This window comes from Salvia hispanica, chromosome 3 (genome assembly GCF_023119035.1).
Source record: "Salvia hispanica cultivar TCC Black 2014 chromosome 3, UniMelb_Shisp_WGS_1.0, whole genome shotgun sequence".
Classification (NCBI taxonomy): Eukaryota; Viridiplantae; Streptophyta; class Magnoliopsida; order Lamiales; family Lamiaceae; genus Salvia; species Salvia hispanica.
In genome coordinates, this window is record NC_062967.1 from 26,488,794 (window position 1) to 26,508,643 (window position 19,850).

The 19,850-nt window shown below is 36.2% G+C and overlaps 2 protein-coding genes across 2 annotated transcripts; both read left to right on the top strand.

Moving 5' to 3' along the window:
* Window positions 1-1,254, top strand: LOC125209709 (receptor-like protein EIX2). Its single transcript, XM_048109293.1, has 2 exons — window positions 1-137; window positions 534-1,254. The coding sequence occupies exons 1-2, from the start codon at window positions 1-3 to the stop codon at window positions 1,252-1,254; spliced, it is 858 nt and encodes a 285-aa protein (XP_047965250.1).
* Window positions 1,255-1,375: 121 nt separating this feature from the next.
* Window positions 1,376-11,706, top strand: LOC125209710 (receptor-like protein EIX2). Its single transcript, XM_048109294.1, has 5 exons — window positions 1,376-1,778; window positions 5,530-7,214; window positions 7,319-7,559; window positions 7,720-7,833; window positions 10,535-11,706. The coding sequence occupies exons 1-5, from the start codon at window positions 1,376-1,378 to the stop codon at window positions 11,704-11,706; spliced, it is 3,615 nt and encodes a 1,204-aa protein (XP_047965251.1).
* Window positions 11,707-19,850: the final 8,144 nt, after the last annotated feature.

A 19,850-nucleotide genomic window follows, 5' to 3' on the forward strand; every position in this document is an offset into this window, starting at 1 on the left:
ATGCCGGACCTAAGAGCATTTCCTTCATTGACAAAATTGGCCCTTTCGAACAATAACTTTACCGGTTCCATACCCGTAACTATTGGCCATCTCTCCAAGCTTCAAGATCTAGACCTGTCATCAAAATTCTTTCAAAGGTTCAGTTCCTCTGAACATTGGCCAACTCTCCAAGCTTCAATATCTATATCTTTCTCATAATTCTTTGGAAGGTTTAGTCTCTGAATCCCACTTCTCCAAGCTTGATAACTTAAAGTCACTAGATCTATCCTTCAATTCATTCATCTCGGATATTCCCTCTAATTGGAGTCCTCCTTTTCAGTTGGATAATTTGAATTTAGCCTGGTGCAAAGTGGGCCCATATTTCCCAAAATGGCTCCAAACTCAGAGGAATTTGACGTACCTTAATCTCAATGGCACCAATATAACAGATGAAGTCCCTTGGTGGTTGTGGAGTACGTCTCCTTCGTTACAATACTTATTTCTCTCCTACAATCAAATAAGTGGCACAATTCCGAATCTCTTATCCACCTTAGGTATATAGATCTTAGCTACAATCAATTCCGAGGTCCTACACCATTATTTCCTGTCAATGCTTCGCATATTCTGTTCAATGGAAATATGTTCTCGGGTTCAATTTCATCTCTTTGCAAAGCTCCCCATGATTATCTCGAATACTTTGACCTATCAAATAATCAGTTGACAGGAGAGGTTCCCAACTGTAGGGACAAAATTCCAAGCTTGAGATACCTCAATTTAGCTAACAATGGTTTTTTGAGTGAAATTCCTTCCTCTTTCGGCAACTTAAAAGAATTACTTGGACTCTTGTTGCATAGTAATGGCTTTTCTGGTTTGTTTCCTTACAATTTGAGACAATGCCAAGAATTGAGAATCATTGATATTGGAAGAAACAAGCTAACAGGAGAGATACCATCTTGGATTGGCAAGGTGTATCAGATGCAATTTCTAAACTTTCGTGGAAATAAATTGCATGGCAGTATTCCTCCCGAGATATGCAATCTTACTAATATTCAAGTTCTGGATTTATCAATAAATAATCTGTCTTCGATAATATCTGATTGCTTCGACAATTTCACTCTCTTGGCAAGTGAGAGTATCAGTGACACATATGCTTATGTAGTTACTATTGGTACACGGTTTGGAGGCTACGAAACATGGGAGTATGCATATTCATCATTTCAATGGAAAGGTAAGGAATCAGAATACAGGAAATCTCGGGCTTCTCAAACTCATTGATTTTTCAAGCAATAGATTGACGGGGAATATTCCCAAGTCATTTTCCAGTATGAGCAATTTAAATTCCTTGAATCTTTCAAGAAATAGTTTGACGGGTCATATTATTTCGGACATTGGGAAAATGGGGATTCTAGATTCTCTTGATCTATCTCATCACCATTTCTCTGGCAAGATACCTACAAGCTTAGCTGAAATACACACTCTTGGTGTTCTTGATTTGTCGAACAATAATTTGTGTGGAAAAATTTCAACGAGTACTCAACTTCAAAGCTTCAATGCTTCGTCTTATGCCGGGAATGATGGACTCTGTGGCAATCCTCTACCGATGTGCATTGAACATAGCTTGAGGCCATCCACCACTAATCCGGTGGATAACACGAATGAGAAAGACGGCAACAACTTCTCATTTATGCAAGAAGTTGGCATATCAATGGGCTTTGGTTTTATCTTTGGATTTTGGGGAGTTATTGGCTCATTCATACTGAAGAAATCATGGAGAGTTGCATTTTCTAAGGTGATGTTTGGTTTCCTAGATAAAATAATACCAAGATATAATTTAGGATTAAGTTGTGAGATTATTTTAGTCATAGGGGGTTAGCTATAACTAATAATCCCAAGATTATCCATCTAGGATTGAGTTGAAGGACTAAATCTCATGAACCAAACACACTACTAATATAGTCCGAGATACAATATTGCAAACCGAACACACCCTAACTTGTTAGATGCTGTTGGAGATTGGTTTTATGTCAAGATTGTTGTGGTTGTATCCAAATGGAGACGAAGCTGAAATGCAGGTATATATTTTTTACTCTTTGATACAGTTCTAGGATAATTTTCGCAAATAACATACTCCCTCCGTCCCTGGAAGTTTATCCTATTTTTCCGTTTCCGTTCGTCCCATAAAATTTGTCTTATTTTACTTTGTACAATTTTTGGTAGTGGAGGTCATATTCTACTAACTCATTCCTACTCACATTTTATTATAAAATTAATGTATTAAAGTAGAACTCACATTACACTAACTTTTTCAACTCCCTTTTCATTACGTTTCTTAAAATCCGCGCCGGGTTAAAGTGGGACAATATTTGGGGGACGGAGAGAGTAAAATTTACGCACAACTTTTTATCTTCGCCTTATTTTAACGTATTACCATCAAAATTTGATTTTTTGATTTATAACATCCTCATTTTTTTCAGCGGTGAAGGCACTTTAACATGGCTTGTGATCTTTCCAAGTTACTATAATTTGGATTGATTGTTATCAATCTCTTTTTCATGAATTACAGCAATGTACTTTCACTTTGTTTCAATTTCTTGCTTTAACTTGTAAACTCTATGTTTCGTGTGTATTTGTTTCTTCTAGAATTGAATGTTTGTGTTTTTATACTTGGATTCTTGCCCTTTAAATCCGTATCCACACTTTTGCAAATGTCAGCTTTGAGTTTTTTTCAATGATAGTAGGAAAAATGCTATGTATATGCACTGTATTCTATGTACGTAAAGAGTAGTATACTCATATTGTGTAATACTCCATCCGTCCCCGATTAGGAGTCACACTTTGACCGGGCATGGATTTTAAGAAATGTAAAGAAAAGTTGATTGAAAAAGTTAGTTGAATGTGAGACCCATTTTTTTATATTGGTTTTATAATAAAATGTGAGTGAATTGAGCTAGTGAAATGGGAGACCTAGTTACTATTTATGGTAAAAATTAAGTGTGACTCTTAATTGGGGACAGACCGAAATGGAAAAGTGTGACTCTTAATCGGGAACGGAGGGAGTATTGTCTAATACACAGAATTTTTAATATTTTCTAAATAAATAAACAAAAAATATTTAAAATATTCATGTCAATCCATATGCCACAACTCCTATATTCAGTTAATATTGTCTCCTCACTTAACACACAAAGATCTCTTTTTAAATTTCCATGTCGAAGAGAAATCAATCTTATGCTTTTACCTAGCATCAAATAAATGATAGGATCAAAGACACAAAAACACAATAAAGAACTATAACCTTGTTCACAAAAAAAGCAAAGCGCAACTTCAAAGAAAGTGAGATATTCTATTAACTTTATTGCTTGTTCCACTTTTGAATAGGTAAATATAAAGAATTTTCATCTCTGAGGCAAAACTTCCAAATTGTGAATCTATGTCAAACAAATAAAATTAATACTTCCTCTGTCTGTCATTTATAGTCTCATTTTGACTCGGCACAGGTTTTAAAAAATTGTTTAACTTTGTGAAGAAAAGTAGAGAAATGATCTACTGGAATGTGAGCTCCACTTTTATATAAAGAGTAAATCAGACTTTAAATTGCAGACACTCCGAAATGATAAAACTGAGATATTTTTTCACGGACGGAGATAGTACTTGTTTTTTTCTTCTAAATATTTCCCAAAATGATACTCGTAAAACAAAGGCCTTCAGTGGTACAAACAAACCGAGGCTGGTAAAATCCAGCTAAACTAAAGATGGGCCGAATATTGGGCCTGAGAAGTATATTTGGGGGCTTTCAACATATAAATGTGCCAATTACCATAAATTAGTTTAGCCACTTTTAATTTGCTCTATTTTTAAATCCTTTTATTTCTTAAATTTAATTCCTTAGGTGTAAGTATAACTTTATGATAATTAATTTGAGTTTACTAATCCAATCAAGAATTACTATATGATTCACACACACGCACCACACTACTCCACACATTTGGAGGAGGAACTTCTAGGAATTGAATTGTGCTATGTCATCATTTAACATAGATCGTTATACTTAATTAATCCAAAATTAGAGTACACAATTTTTCAATTTCAAAAAATTAGCGCTGTGCTATTTCAGTCAAACTCAACAATGACTTTTTGGTCAATTGAATTTATTGAAGAATATCTCTCATCAATTAGTACTTAAGTAGTGAAATCATTTATAGGAAACCATAACATTATGTAGTGGGTTTGGCAACGTTCCAAATAATTGAGATATATTGGAAAAATGACTTTTAATTCTTAAAACTTGACTAAGTAGTCTTTAATTTGTCTTTCACCTCATTTTTCTATACGCAAGGAACCAAAATATGCACTAAAATTGTTTGCGGAGAAAATACACGCTATTCTTGCGTTAAGTTAGTCTTTCTTTGGAGCATTATTTCAACCCAATTTCTACGTTCTCATATCATGAATTAGTCTTTTTTTTTTTTTTTGGAGAAAGCGGTGATAATTATCAAAGATTATAAATTGATACTTTTGCCGGAATCAAGAACTATATATTCTTTTTTCTCATGCTGGATTACATATATAATGGGACCAAACTAAGTTATATATTCTCTCGATATGTCTACATTCTTGAGTGGTACGAAATTTTAAGAGAAATTGTTAGATGGAGTAAAGCAAGAGAAAAATGTAGTTGAATATTTTAATAAGAAAGGAGAGATGAATTTATTTTCATATATAAAAAGTGGACACCTTGAGTGTGATAAATTACTAGAAAGGAAAAGGGGACATCTTGAATGGAATGGAAAGAGTATTTTCATTTTTTGTAAGTTTTTATTTTCAACGTTACTAATAGTACTTCAATTACTTTTTCTTTTCGCATCTTTCCTACTTTGTCAATTTTAAACTAAAATTTGGATAGTTCCAAGTTACCTATTTTATGGAACGAATGGTGTATTTAAGAATGACTTTAATTAATGAAAGTTGACTGAAGTCTTTGGCGATCACTTTTTCAAATTGCTATAATTCATGTATACATTTCATGATTATACAACATAGTAATTTCCACAAATCATTGATGAGAAAATAGTGTACAACGTCATGCATGTGTAATTCAATTCGTCATTAAATTTATGGGAAATATCTTGTATAATTAATCTATTTTTTCGTTAGTTTGATATATAATACTCCTTCGATCCGTGATTGGTATTCTTTTGTTGGTTTTTCCATTAATTACAAGTAATAGATTTCCACTTATAGTAAAAAATAATACAGTATATTTATTTTTTCTTATTTTATATTTCTCTTACTTGATTTTCTTTATTTAACTCAATAAATATTATTTTCTTAAATCTTGGCGAAAAGCCACCACCATAACCGCAATGTTTGAGAAAATATGGTGGTTTCACATGTGGTGGACCATCTCAACATTATGTTTACCTCTACATAAACCGTTGAGTTGATACAATGGAGTATCCATCAAAAACATATCATATCCATACATCATGACTAAAGAAATAATAGCAATCAAAATTGTTCTTGTTATTCTTTCATGTGTGTTTGTTTTAGGAGATGCAAAAGTGAGATGCATAGAGAGCGAGCGAGAAGCTCTTCTTAGCTTCAAGAAGGATATCATTGATGAGAATGAAATTCTCTCGTCGTGGCAAAGCAACGAATGCTGCGAATGGCATGGTGTTGAGTGCAGCGACACCGGTCATGTCACCGCCCTCCGAATCTGCAATATGGCATTTGGAGGTAAGATTGGCTCGTCATTACTTGCGTTGCAGCAGCTAAATACCCTTTCCCTTGGTGGCAATGATTTCGGTGGATTTCCAATCCCGGAATTCATTGGTTCCATGAAACAATTACAACACTTGCAGCTTAGCTCGTCTAACTTTCGTGGGATCATTCCTCCTCAATTAGGGAACCTTACCAACCTACGCTCACTTGATCTCTCGTTTAAATCTCTGTCTTCTATATCTCTTTTTCCGAATGGTTCTGTGTGGGAATCACTCGAATCACTGGACTTGTCTTATAATAATCTCACGGGATCAATCCCGGACCTGAGAGCATTTCCTTCATTGACAGAACTGGTCCTTTCCGGTAATAACTTTACCAGCTCTATTCCTATAAGTATTGGCCAACTCTCCCACATTCGATATCTCGATCTTTCTTCTAATTCGTTGGAAGGTTTAGTCTCCGAATCCCACTTCTCCAAGCTTCATAAATTAGAGTCACTAGATTTATCCTTCAATCCATTATTGATCTTGGATATTGCTCCTGATTGGAGTCCTCCTTTTCAGTTGAGTGCTATAAAATTAGCCGGGTGCAATGTGGGCCCGTATTTTCCAAATTGGATTCGAACTCAGATAAATTTGTCTATTCTTGATCACAGTGGTGCCAATATAACAGATGAAGCCCCGAAGTGGTTGTGGAGTGTTTCTCCTTCGTTAAAGTCCTTGTATCTCTCTTACAATCAAATAAGTGGTACAGTTCCGAAGCTCTCATCCACTTCCATCAAGTATATAGATCTTAGTTACAATCAACTTTCAGGTCCTATAACGTTATTTACTAACAACGTTTCCGAGAATCGGTTGAGTGGAAACATGTTCTCCATGTCAATTTCATCTATTTGCAAAACTCTCCACGATGAGGTTAAACACATTGACCTATCCAACAATCAACTGGCCGGAGAGGTTCCCCGCTGCTGGGAGAAAATGGCGGGCCTTTTGTCCCTCAGTTTGGCTAGCAACAGTTTTTCGGGTGAAATTCCTCTCTCCTTGGGAGTATTACATAACCTCGGTGCACTACAAATGCATGGTAATAATTTATCGGGTGAGTTGCCTTACGATTTGAGACATTGTCAAGAATTGAAAATCATTGATGTTGGGGAGAACAAGTTAACAGGAGAGATCCCTTCTTGGATTGGCCAGCTGGATCAAATGCAAATTATAAACCTTCATGAGAATAAATTGCATGGCAGTATTCCTCAGGAGATATGCGATCTTATTAGTATTCAAATTCTAGATCTGTCGTTAAACAATCTATCTGGGATAATACCCGATTGCTTCGACAATTTTAATATCTTGTCTAGTAAGTATGCCTTGATTCCATCCATTTATGGAAATTTTTTTGGTCAAATTGATGCTAAGATCGATGGCTATACAGTATTAAATGGTGAATGTTTTGGTATTGGAGATCGTGTTACTATCAACGCAATAAGTGCTATGGATATTCATTGTTTCAATGGAAAGGTAAGGAATCTGAATATTGGGAAAATCTCCGTCTTCTCAAACTCGTTGATGTTTCAAGCAATAGATTGATTGGGAACATTCCCAAATCATTTTCCACTATGAAGGGATTAAGATCCTTGAATCTATCTAGAAATAGTTTGAATGGATATATAATTCCAGATATTGGTAAAATGGAGATGCTAGAGTCTCTTGATCTGTCTCACAACAAACTTTTTGGCAAGATACCTACAAGTTTGGCACAAATAAACACTCTTGGCGTTCTTGATTTGTCCAACAACAATTTGTCTGGAAAAATTCATCGGCTTATGCAGAGAATTATGGACTATGTGGTGACCCTATGCCAAAGTGCCCGGAAGATAGATTGAGGCCACCAACCACTAATCCAAGGGAAAACTTAAATGAAAAAAATGGCAGCATCTTTTCATTTATGCAAGAAGTTGCCATATCAATGGGTTTTGGTTTTATCTTTGGATTTTGGGAAGTTATTGGCTCATTTGTACTGAAGAAATCATGGAGAATCGCATTCTTCAGTTTGTTGGATGCTATTGGAGATTGGATCTATATCAGGATTATTGTGTTTGTACCCAAAATGCAAACAAGGCTGAAATACTTATGTCAGGTAATATTACCTAAATTCTATGCACTTAAATACATATTTAGTTTAATTGCTACAAATAACATAACATTTACTCGAATTAGTTATATTCACATTACATACATTGCAATCAAGATTTTATTTCATGGATTTATAACATTCCTATTTTTTCAGCGGTGAAACTACGCGCTTTAGCATTCAATCAAGGTCAAACTTATGGTAGGGGATCTTTCCAATTTCCTGTAACTTGGATATTTTTCATCTTTCTTCTTTTGAATTGAGTCAATGTACTTTCACATTGTTTCAGTTTCTTGCTTTCATTTATAAACTTTATGTTTGGTGTGTATTTGTTTCTTCTTTGACATAAATGTGTTTTTAATTTTTATGCCGAGTTTCACTTTGTTTTCATGGTTGGAAAATGCAATGCATATGCACTATTTCATCTGTAAATAATATAATCGTAGGTTCAATATAGAATTTGTCAACATTTAAAATATGCATGCCAATTCATATGCCACAGCTCCTATTTACTCAATTAATCTTCATATGCTCCTATTTACTCAATTAATCTTCGTATCGAAATAAATTGTCTTTATTACGGTAAAATACTTATATTTGAATAATTATACTCCATTCATCCACGAAAAATAAAACACATTGTGAATGACACGAATTTTAATGTGGAATTGATAAAGTAAGAGAAAAAGCAAAAAAGTAAAAGAGAAGTAGTGATAGTGAAAGTGGAGTCCATATTATTAGTAAGAGAAAAGAGAAAAAAGTAAGAGAGAAACTGTTGAATACTTTCCTTTTTTTAAATGTGCTCTTTTTTCGTGGACAACTAAAAATGACAAATGTGCTATATTTTTCGTGTATGGAGGGAGTATTATATTTTCCTTTCTAACTTTCAAATACTCCCCCCCCCCCTCCGTGAAATGTTGTCCAGTTTTGTCATTTCGGTCCGTCCTGAAATGTTGCCCATTTTGCTTCTTTTTTTTCCATTTTTGGTAAATGGACCCTACTTTGCATCAACTCATCACATTTTATTATAAAACTAATATATAAATGTGAGGCCTATATTTCATTAACTTTTTTTCACTCATTTTTCTTTACATTTTTTAAAATCCACGCCGAGTCAAACATGGACAATATTTTGCGGACGGAGGGAGTATTATGTAATTCTACTTTATGCCAATCACTTTACCTCATTGAAATTCCACATGGAGGACTTTTCAACTAGAATTTTTATCATAATCGTAGTAGGTTGGTGATTGTCTTAAATGTCTCTACCTGAACATGGAAGATAAGGTGATTCTGCTTTATTATTATCCGAGCATGTTCGGAATGAGGGCGAGTGGCAAAATAGCAAAATAAATGCTTTCCTAAATGATTTATGTATGAATAGCAAAATTAATATACTAATTGATAAAAAAAAATTAAATAGTCATCTAATAGGCCTATAGTAATATTCTAAAAAGAGGCGTTTAATGATAATAGAAACGAAAGCTCAAAATATTTATCTGGGCTTACAAATGGACCTAGTATTGGGCCTCAATATTAGAAATGGACTTTCCAAAAAAAAAAAAACATGTCACGTACCATAATTCTATTTAGACTATCATCAACGTGCCACTTTCAAATTTTCATATCTTTTGATCATTTTAGTTTTCGAATTTTTTTAGTTATTAAATTTTTATTGATTGAAAACAATGTCGTTTCAATTAAGTTGGGGACTAATTTAATAGTGGTTGTTGTATATATATTCTAACTTCGCTTTCTAGCTAGCCATTTTTCTTTAATTTTGAGCTTAATTAGTTCTTAGGCCAACTTATCCTGAATCAATCAAACGCATCATGACTATTTGTAATTATATATGACTTGGCCACATATTTTTTCTTGGATTTTGTAATTATTGAGATTTGTCCCTTTGATTAGCAATGCAGTAATTTCGAGGAAACCATGAAATAATATTTTATAGTACTCCTATAACTTGGTTGGTTTATGTTGAATAATTATATTTCCCTCTTTGACTTAATGAGTCCCACTAAAGTAATACTGATTTTATAGAACTATAAATAAATTAGACCAATTTGAATTTATTAGATCCTTAAATAAACAGTTAAAATCTACGATATCATCATACATATGGCTCGTTATTATCATAAGATTTTAATCGTCAACTATATAAATTAAAATGTGGCTGAGATTTGGAAGCGTGATTTAATCGATAACATAATATGCTAATTTCATCAACCACAACAAAATAAATCGAAATTTCTTAAATTAAGAATAGATAAAATTACATATTAAGATGGACATTTACTTAGATACCCTTTAAATTAAAATTAAATAAAGATTGTCCTGTCATAATAAAAGTCGTTAGATTCTGAAATCATATGGTGAATTTGTTTTAGTTTTTACTTTTAAAAATTACTTTTAATTCATAAAACTTTACTCTAGTCTTTGGTGCTACTTTTTAATTAAAAAGAAGAACTTTGCAGTATTATTATATATGCAGTCAAGTTTTCAAAGTGCGACAATTCCACGCGTTTTTTCACTACTTAATTAAAGTGAAAATCAATATATATGAAGTAACATAAATGTGTTGGATGATTTCTTCAGCATTCCTCAAATATACATACCATCAATTAAGAAAGGATGATTTTAGATAAAAGACTAGCAATCAAATTTGTTCTTCTTGTTGTTCTTATCTGTGTGTTTGTTTCAGGAGATGCAAACGCGATATGCATAGAGTGGGAGAGAGAAGATCTTCTAAGCTTCAAAAACGGCCTCATCGATGAGGATGGTATTCTCTCGTCGTGGCAAAGCAACGAATGCTGCGAATGGCACGGTGTCGAGTGCAGCAACACCACTGGCCATGTAATCACCCTTGACCTCCAATGCAATCTATGTACATTGCAAGGCGAGGTTCGTTCTTCGTTGCTTGAGTTGCATCATTTAAATCATCTTGACCTCAGTCGGAATGACTTTGGAGGCATTCCTATCCCAGAATTCATTTATTCCATGAAACAATTACAACACTTGCATCTTAGTTTTTCCAACTTTTCTACTACCATTCCTCCTCAGTTAGGAAACCTTACCAACCTACGCTCACTCGACCTTAGTGGGAACGGTATTAGGAACATCCCTCCTCAGTTGTGGAACCTTACCAACCTACGCTCACTTAATCTCGGGTATAACTCTTTGGATTCCGAGTCTCTTTCTCTTTCTATAAGTTCAGGTTTTGTATTGGAATCACTCGAAATACTAAACTTGGCTGAGAATCAACTCAATGGATTGATGTTTGACCTTAGAGCATTTCCTTCATTGACAAACCTATACCTTATGGGAAATAACTTTATTGGATCCATTCATGTAAGCATTGGTCAACTATCCAATCTTCAAGATCTATTTCTTCAATCCAATTCTTTGGAAGGTTTAGTGTCAGAATATCACTTCACCAAGCTTAATAAGTTAAAGAGACTAGACTTATCCTTCAATTCATTGATCATGGATATTGCTCCTGATTGGAATCCTCCTTTTCAATTGAGTTCTCTATCTTTAGCCGGATGCAATGTGGGCCCATATTTTCCAAACTGGTTCCGAACTCAGAGGAATTTGGCATATCTTGATCTTCGCTGTGCAAATATACAAGAAGAAGTCCCAAAGTGGTTGTGGAGTACATCTTCAATAAACTACTTATATCTCTCGGATAATCAAATAAGTGGTATGATTCCAAATCTCTCATCCGCCTCCATCTTGTCTATGGATCTTAGTAACAATCAATTATCAGGTCCTATACCATTATTTCCTAGCAAGGCTTCGCGCATTTTATTGAGTGGAAATATGTTATCTGGTTCAATTTCATCCATTTGCAATACGAGAACTAAATCCAATTGAATTGAGTGAATAAATTAGCATTTATAAAATTATGAGAAGCTATGCTTTTATGGTAAAAGGAAAATAGAAAAGGCTATATCAGTGTCATCAATAATAATAGGGCAAACTGGAACTTCCAACAATACCACCTACCAAAAAAAATACTCCCTCCGTCCTATAGTAATAGAGTCATTTTGCCATTTTTGTATGTTCTATAGTAATAGAGTCATTTCCCTTTTTAGTAAAAGTCAACACATTTTTCACATCTACTTTACTCTCTCTTACATTTTTCTCTCTTCATCTCTCTACTTTTTTTCATTTTCCACTTTATTCTCCCTTTACTTAACTCACCTAACACAATTTTTCTTAATCTTCGTGCCGAAAAGTTTTGCCTCATTACTATGGAATGGAGGGAGTAGAATTTATAGTAATAAATTCAGAACAAAAATATAGTAATAAATATTTGAGAGTATATATCATAGTCAAAATATAAGAAAAATATTTGAGAGTATACATAAATAATTCCATATTTAATTAAATAAAATGGACAGATAATACATATTATTAACCGAAAACACGTTTAAAGCAAAAAAAGAAATTGTTTTAAATAAAATAACACACCCCCAATACACCACACCGACTCCTTCTCCAACGCACAACTCCTTCGTCACCGTCAATCCCTTCCCCTGCATCTATAGAAATTAAAATTGAGGAAACACCTTAGTAGACTAAAAAAGGGCTAAACCATTACAGCCTCGTTCTCGACATATTATCTTGAAATCTCAGCGCAACCTCATCACCATTGCAATCCATTTTCGACACCTTAGATATGTAGGGCTGAATGGAATTCTCCAAAAGAATACTTACATTTGAGAAAGTTCATAAACCAAAATGAATAGAACAAATGTTTCACTCCCTCCTCGCCTACTTGCCTCTCTCATTTTGTAGAGAGAAAATTGATCAACATCTTCTTCTTCTCCGGCAAGGTAAGGGAAAATCAGTCGGGGAGAATGTCTTCCGCACAACAACTACCCTCCATCGCCTTCCTTGTTTCCCCATCAGTCGACTGCCCAAGTCGGTGCCCTGAATCTGTCACTGATTTCATGCCACCATTCGCTATCGTGTCGCCGTCCAGTTCACATATATCTTTCACATATTCACTCTCTAGTATTTATAGAAGAATTTTAAGATGGACTACTTGATACTCTAAAGGACACATCTAGACTGATGAATCTGCCATTTACAATTCTCTAGAATACTTTTGTTGCATTGCTCTTGTTGCAGGGATAGACTAATAGCTATTATTCCTCTAGAATGTCTCTCGCATTGCTCAAGAGAGATAGCTACTGTTCGATTGTAAGGTTTAATGCTAGTTTCCCGTCAAAACGGTGCCACGGTGGCATTGAAAAACTGCCTCTTTATATATTGATAGATTTTGTTATTGAACATGACTTAAGAGTCTTGGATACATATATTTTATCTTTGAGCATCTCCAATGGCGGACATCGCAGAAGTCCGACCGAACATCCGCCGTAGTGAGGAAAATGGTAGGACACGGATGTCCCGTGCGCCCGTTGGATGGGCTCGGATATTCGACCAATGAGCGGGCGGACGTCCGCCACTGTGGCGTGGGGTCGGACGTCGAGGTCAGACGTCCGACAAAAAATTAATTTTTTTTTAAAACTCTATAAATAGGGCTTGTTGAACTTCATTTAATTCCGTAAATTGAATAATTGTGAATTTAATTTTATTGCGAGAAGTCCTAGTGCATGGGAAGTCCTAGTGATGTGGCAGTGGAATGGGAAGTCCTAGTGATGACGTGACAGAAAGTTTTTGTGGGAAGTCCTAGTGGGTAGGACGTCACCGGAGGCGTCCTTCCCACTAGGACTTGCATCTCCGGTGGCGTCCTTCCCACTAGGACTTCCCACAAAACCCTCCTGCCACGTCACTAGGACTTCCCATCCCACTGCACAATGTAGGACTTCCACTAGGACTTCCCGCAATAAAATAAATTCACAATTACTCAATTTACGGAATTAAAATATCGACACGGAATACGGGAAAATTCGAATACTGCATTTTAAAAAAATTACATAATACTTAAAAAAAATACATAATTAAAAAAAAATTACATAATACTTTAAAAAAACATAATTAAGTTAAAAATTACATAATCATAAAAAGTCGAGAAATACAACCCTCGGCTCTCACTCCTCGTCCTCGTCCCCGTCGCCCGTGCCGCTGCCGCCTCCGACGTTCCCGCCCCCAATCGTGACAAAAATCTTGAACCGGAACCGTGATAATTTGAACCGCGGGCCGGTTCCGGTTCCAAATTTAATGAACCGAAACCGTCACCGAACCGCCGGTTCCGGACGGTTCCGAACCGCCGGTTAACCGGCGGTTTCACGGTTCCGGCGACGTTTTCGAGGCGGCCAGCTATCGGTAGGATGGTCGGCTTTTTCAGGCGGTTTTGCAGGCGGTTTTTTACCAAAACCGCCGGTTAACCGTGAAAACCGGCGGTTAACCGCCAAACCGGCGGTTTTCGGTTTTGGCGCGGAACACAAGGCTGACACGTTGCAGCTTCGATGGGATGTTTGAGTGCAGGTGGTCAGACGGTTTGTTGACCAAACCGGCGGTTTCGGGTGTAAAACCGGCGGTTAACCGGCGGTTCCGGCGGTTAACCGGCGGTTCCGGCGGTTTTTGACCGTTTTAATTTTTTTTTTTTTTTTTTTTTTTTTTTTTTTTTTTTTTTTTTTTTTTTTTTATTCGAATTTTGAATTCAATTTCAGATTTCCCCCCAAATTTTTATCTATAAATACCCCCCTCTATCCTCACTTACATTTACCCCACTCTTGTGTTAATAAGAGTTTCTCTCTTCAATCTCCCAATTCTCTCTCTTTGTCTCCCATTTCTCATTGTGCTATTTGTGCTTTCATTTGAATTATTCAAGTGCTACTCTTATATTACGCATTGTTATACTTGATCTATAGTTCTATAAGTTGTCTTTCTCAATTGCTAAAACAAAAAAAAAATTATAAGTCCATATTTCTACTATAATTCCATAAACTATCAAGATGTCTTCATCCCGAGAAGGTCGTATTGATAAGGGAAAAGGAAAGTCCAAGAGGCCAAGTCGAAAATCCGTTATTGATGAGATTTCTCAAAGGAACATGGATATGTGGCAGGTTAATATTTATTATCTACTAATATTATTAATTATGAATTACATTACATTATTGTTCATAATGTTATTTGATACTTTCGCTACAAATATTATTTTGTAGAATCGAGAAGAGCAAGATATGGCCAATGCTATTGCTCTCTCCCGCTCTCAATCCCAAGGCGGACGTGGATATGGAGGCGATGCTTATGTTGGTAGTGGTAGTGGTGCTCCCGGTCCCGGTGCCTATTCTCAACAAATTCCAACCCCGGTGAATCTTGATGACGACGATGATGACGAGGAGGAAGAGGAAGAGGAGGAGGCGGAAGAGGAACAACAACAAGAAATGCCACCCCCACCCCCACCACCAAGGAGTCGTCGTGGTCGTGGTCGTGGTCGTGGACATCCTCCTCAACCTCCTAAACCAGTTGAAAGGACTTTAACCTCAGATATCATGGTCAAACATTTCAAGAAGGTACGAGATAGTACCGATCCGAACACTTTTAATGTGTATTGCAACTATTGTGAAAACGTATACACATTACGAAAGAGTGGAGGATATGGTACATTTACCCGTCACATGGAGAAAGCGCATCCGGTCGAGTTTGGTATCGCTCCAACCCAAACTCAACTCAACTTTCAACATGGAGGCGGGACCGGGAGTGGGACGGGTTCATCCCAAACATCAGGTATGTGTAGCAATACTCTTTTAAAATATGATCATAAAAATGCTCTTAATGTGATGTCTAGATTTGCTGTGATGAAACATTTTCCATTCAATGCTTTTGATAACGATGCTTTTGAGTCGAGTATGCGACAAGTTTATAATGCCGCTGCAAGAAAATTGAGTCGAACTTCTATGACTCGAGCTGTTGTTAGACAATGCATGGAAAAGAAGGTGCAATTAGGTACGTTTATTGTTAACTTGGGTCATAAAGTTTCGATTTGCTCTGATGTGTGGACTGATTGTTTTTGCAAAAATTCATATATGGGCATTACTGTGCATTTCGTTGATCATAGTTGGACTTTGAACAAACGTTTGATTGCATTTCGGGAATTTCCCGCACCACACACTGCACAAGCAATTGCTCAATTGATCATTCAAGTTTTGAATGAATTTCAATTGATCAATAAAATTTTTTCTGTTGGTTTTGATAATGCAAGTGCTAACACTGCTAGTATAGATGATCTCATCAGTGCATGTTCTCCTGTTATTGATGGCAAATATTTTCATGTGCGATGTATTGCTCATATTTTGAATTTGTGTGTTCAAGATGCGATCGATTTGTGGCAAAAGTATGTTGATCCTATTAGAACTGCTGTTAAATTGATTCATAACAAAGCTCCTATTGGTAGAGCTTGGAAGAAATATTGTCATAGCAAGCAGTGCAGGTACACCAATTTTCGTTTGGATGTTTCAACTCGTTGGAACTCGACGTACGATATGTTGGAGTCGACTTTGAACCACATTGAGTATTTATGTGATTTTTTTAGAACTTGCCCGCATGTTCCTTCTGATTTGCTTTTGATACCCTCTTGTTGGGACCACAGCATGGATTTGTTTCGATTATTCCAAGCTTTCAAAAATGCCACTGTTGAGTTATCCGGTGTTTATTATCCTACTTCTGTGCGTGTTTTGGAGCATTGCATGTATGTGGCAATTGGTTTTAAGACATGTGTGAAAAATACTCAATTCATTGAGTTGAAGGCTATTTTGTTTTATATGGTTGAAAAATGGTTGAAATATTTTGCGCGTATTCCAAATGTGTTCTTGATTGCAAAATGCTTGGATCCAAAGTGGAAGTTGCATGGTGTGCATAAAATTTTAGACATGTATTATGGTTGTTTGCACGATTTGGATTTTTCTCAACTTCGCGAAATGGGCTTGACAAGAGGAGAAAGCTTCGAACTAAATCTTCCGAATGTTGAAGAAATCAAACTAAGGTTAGATAGTGCGCTTCGTGCTCTCTTCGGGGAATATGAAATGCGATATAACACCATTCACCAGGTACGTGCTCCTCCTAGTCCTTCGACATTTGATTTTGGTGGCGGGAATTATAGCAATGTCATGATTGATCCCGATGTAGTATCACAATTGCAAGATCTATACGGTGCTACAACCAATAGGACTAGAGCTACTAGTGAGTTAGATATATATTTGGAATCGCGCTCTATTTTTCAAAATCCAGGTCCCCCTACTCAACAAATTGACGTCCTTGATTGGTGGGGAACACATGACAAAGAGTTTCCGATACTTTCGATAATGGCTAAGGAGATTTTCGCCGTTCCCGCTTCCACCGTCGCCGTGGAGCAAGCTTTTAGTGTCGGCGGTTGTGTCCTAGACGACAAAAGGAGCAATCTCTCCGCCAAAAACATGGAAGCCACTATGTTACTTGATGATTGGGCAAAGGCGGACATGAGAGCACAAGAGCCGGATTTCGACTTTCGTGTAGAGAGTGATGGTGAAGAGTTTTCCACCGATGACGAGGTCGGAAGCGAAGGCGCTCAACAATATCAATGACGGGGGGGCGGTGAACGGCGAGCACGGCCGGCCAAAAAGGTAAGCAAGGTAAGAGAACTACGTGGGCTTTGATTCCTCAATAAAATTGTGGATACGTAGGCAACTCAACTTAAATTTGAAAAGTTTAACTTTGAAAGTTTAAGTTGAGTTCAAGCCCTTTTCAATTTTTTCCTTTTTCCCCCCATTTCATGGTTTTTTTTATTTATGTTCCGACGACACTTGTAAATTATATCACATTGTTGTATTATTGTAATGTATTGACAATTGTATTATTGTAATGTATTGACAATTGTATTATTGTAATGTATTGTTGTTCGTTACAAGTTACAACTCAAATTCAATAAAATTGATATGATTTTCACCTTATTCGTCTTATTTCAATTTAAATTATCCATTGCCTTGTTCCAATTTATTGTATAAATCCAAAATTCCAAATTATATAAGCAAAAAAAAAAAAAAAAAAAAATGCTGCATCGTCCCACTCATCCCCGCCATATTTGGCGTCATACTCCCCATCCCCGAGGCCCCGGGCATCATCCCACCCACCCCCGCCATATTTGGTGTCATACCTCCCATGCCCGCTGCCCCGGGCATCTTCCCACCCATCTAACTCATCCAATTGTACATATTGTAGAACATTTGGGGAGTAATCCCCGCCGTCCCTACCATTTGGGGATTCATCCCTGCCATTTGGGGATTCATACCCGCATTAAAGTTTCTCTCTGTTCCGGCGGAAAACGTGGGTGTGTTTGATCCGCTCGTGGTGGGGGAGTTCCTATTGTACTCCATTATAGTAGAAATGAAACTTGTAGATTAGAGAGAGAAACTTGTCAACACAAGTGGTGTAAATGAAATGAAGTTCAACGAGCCGTATTTATAGAGTTTTTTTTTTTTAAAAAGATTAATTTTAAGTCGGACGTCCGACCGTGACTCTCCTTTTTCAATTTTAGTTCATCCCATAAATTTAGACCATTTCTATTTTTAGTAATTTTTCCCCTCTTATGAGATGAATCTCTTTTTACCTGTCTAGTATTACTTTATAAAATTTCACTTTTAAAAACATATCTTCCTCAAAATCCATATTTTTATAGGACGGAGAGTATTTTGCGATTATTTAAAAGTTTCTCTGGTTATTCACTAATAAAGTAATTTCCAGGAAACCATGAATTTTAACTTTACATCTGCCACAAAAAGAACCATAGAAACACACCACCAACATGAACCATAGAGAATGCAATATTCAGCTTCACGCCATCAAAAAGAAAACACTTAAGACACCAATAGATGGTCCCAACAATAGTAATAAAGAAAATAAGTTGCCAATATATACTCATTTCTTCAACAGCTCTAGCAACTGCAATGTCAAAGTTCTCTCTCTAGTCAAGGTTTTGTCCTACAATCTGTCCTATACAGAGATCAGATTATGTATCGAGTCAAACATAAAAAACGTATCGATTTTACTACTGCATTAACACTGGTACTAACTAGTAAGCAATACCACAGAACAGCTAGAATAGTAGACTTCATTAACCAAACACAATCCACTTTGACGTAAAATTCAATCTACTGATACTAAAAACTCACACTAAGAAACAACTGAAACGAAGCTAGAGGTTTTATTAATACTCAATGTTGACATCGAAGTTCATGCCTCAGCTCGATCGCGTATAATGTGAACATTCTGCAGGCCGATGAGGCCAACGACACCAAGGAGACTCGACGCCTATTCAAGGAGTTTATTGACAACCTAAGCAATACAAAATCAGGCGTAAGAAGGAATATATAGAACAAATCATTTTCCCTGAGAATCAATACAAATCATGAACTGTACTAGGGCATGCCATGGCCAGAATCACTCCAGGAAGCCCTACTCCACTTCCAACGTCAACAACACTCAAATTCGTCCTCTATCACCGCCGTCAAATTAAATTTCGGCCGATCAGAAAATGGCCACATTCCAAAATCAACATCATGTAAAAACTAACAATGGGGGAATCAACACCTGGTTCCGTAACATTCGAGGAGGGAGTCAATGTAGAGACGAACTTGCTGCTTTTAGTCCGAGGTCAATTCCTCAAAATTGGGGTGCCAGCTGCCACGGCGGAAGCGCGTGAGAAGCCACCGGCTTTCCCTGCCGGAAAATGACGAAGTTTTAGCGTTGATTGTTTAATTGTAGGGATGTGTTCGAAGAAAGTCCTATGAGAAAGCAGAGAAGGAGAATAGGCGCCAATTGATATTAACATGTTTGGCGCGAATTTCTATTTTATTAAAATGGTTTTCATTTTTTCTGAACTTTCAATTTTGTAGTACTACTTAGTTATAAAAAATGTTTTACTACTCCACTAACTACTCCACATTGCACGTTGTTGTCAAAATTGAAATAAGTTTTTTAATTAGTATAATTTTAGTAATCTATTTGTCCATAAAAAATACAATATAGTTCAATCTTTTTTCTTTTCTTTTTTTCGTTTGTCCACCAAAAAT

Coding starts and splice junctions, on each gene's coding strand:
- LOC125209709 (XM_048109293.1), top strand. CDS start 1: ATGCCGGACCTAAGAGCATTTCCTTCATTGACAAAATTGGCCCTTTCG. Junction 138..533: donor TCATCAAAATTCTTTCAAAG/GTTCAGTTCCTC, acceptor TATCCACCTTAG/GTATATAGATCTTAGCTACA.
- LOC125209710 (XM_048109294.1), top strand. CDS start 1,376: ATGGGGATTCTAGATTCTCTTGATCTATCTCATCACCATTTCTCTGGC. Junction 1,779..5,529: donor ATTTTCTAAGGTGATGTTTG/GTTTCCTAGATA, acceptor TGTTTGTTTTAG/GAGATGCAAAAGTGAGATGC. Junction 7,834..10,534: donor GGCTGAAATACTTATGTCAG/GTAATATTACCT, acceptor TGTTTGTTTCAG/GAGATGCAAACGCGATATGC.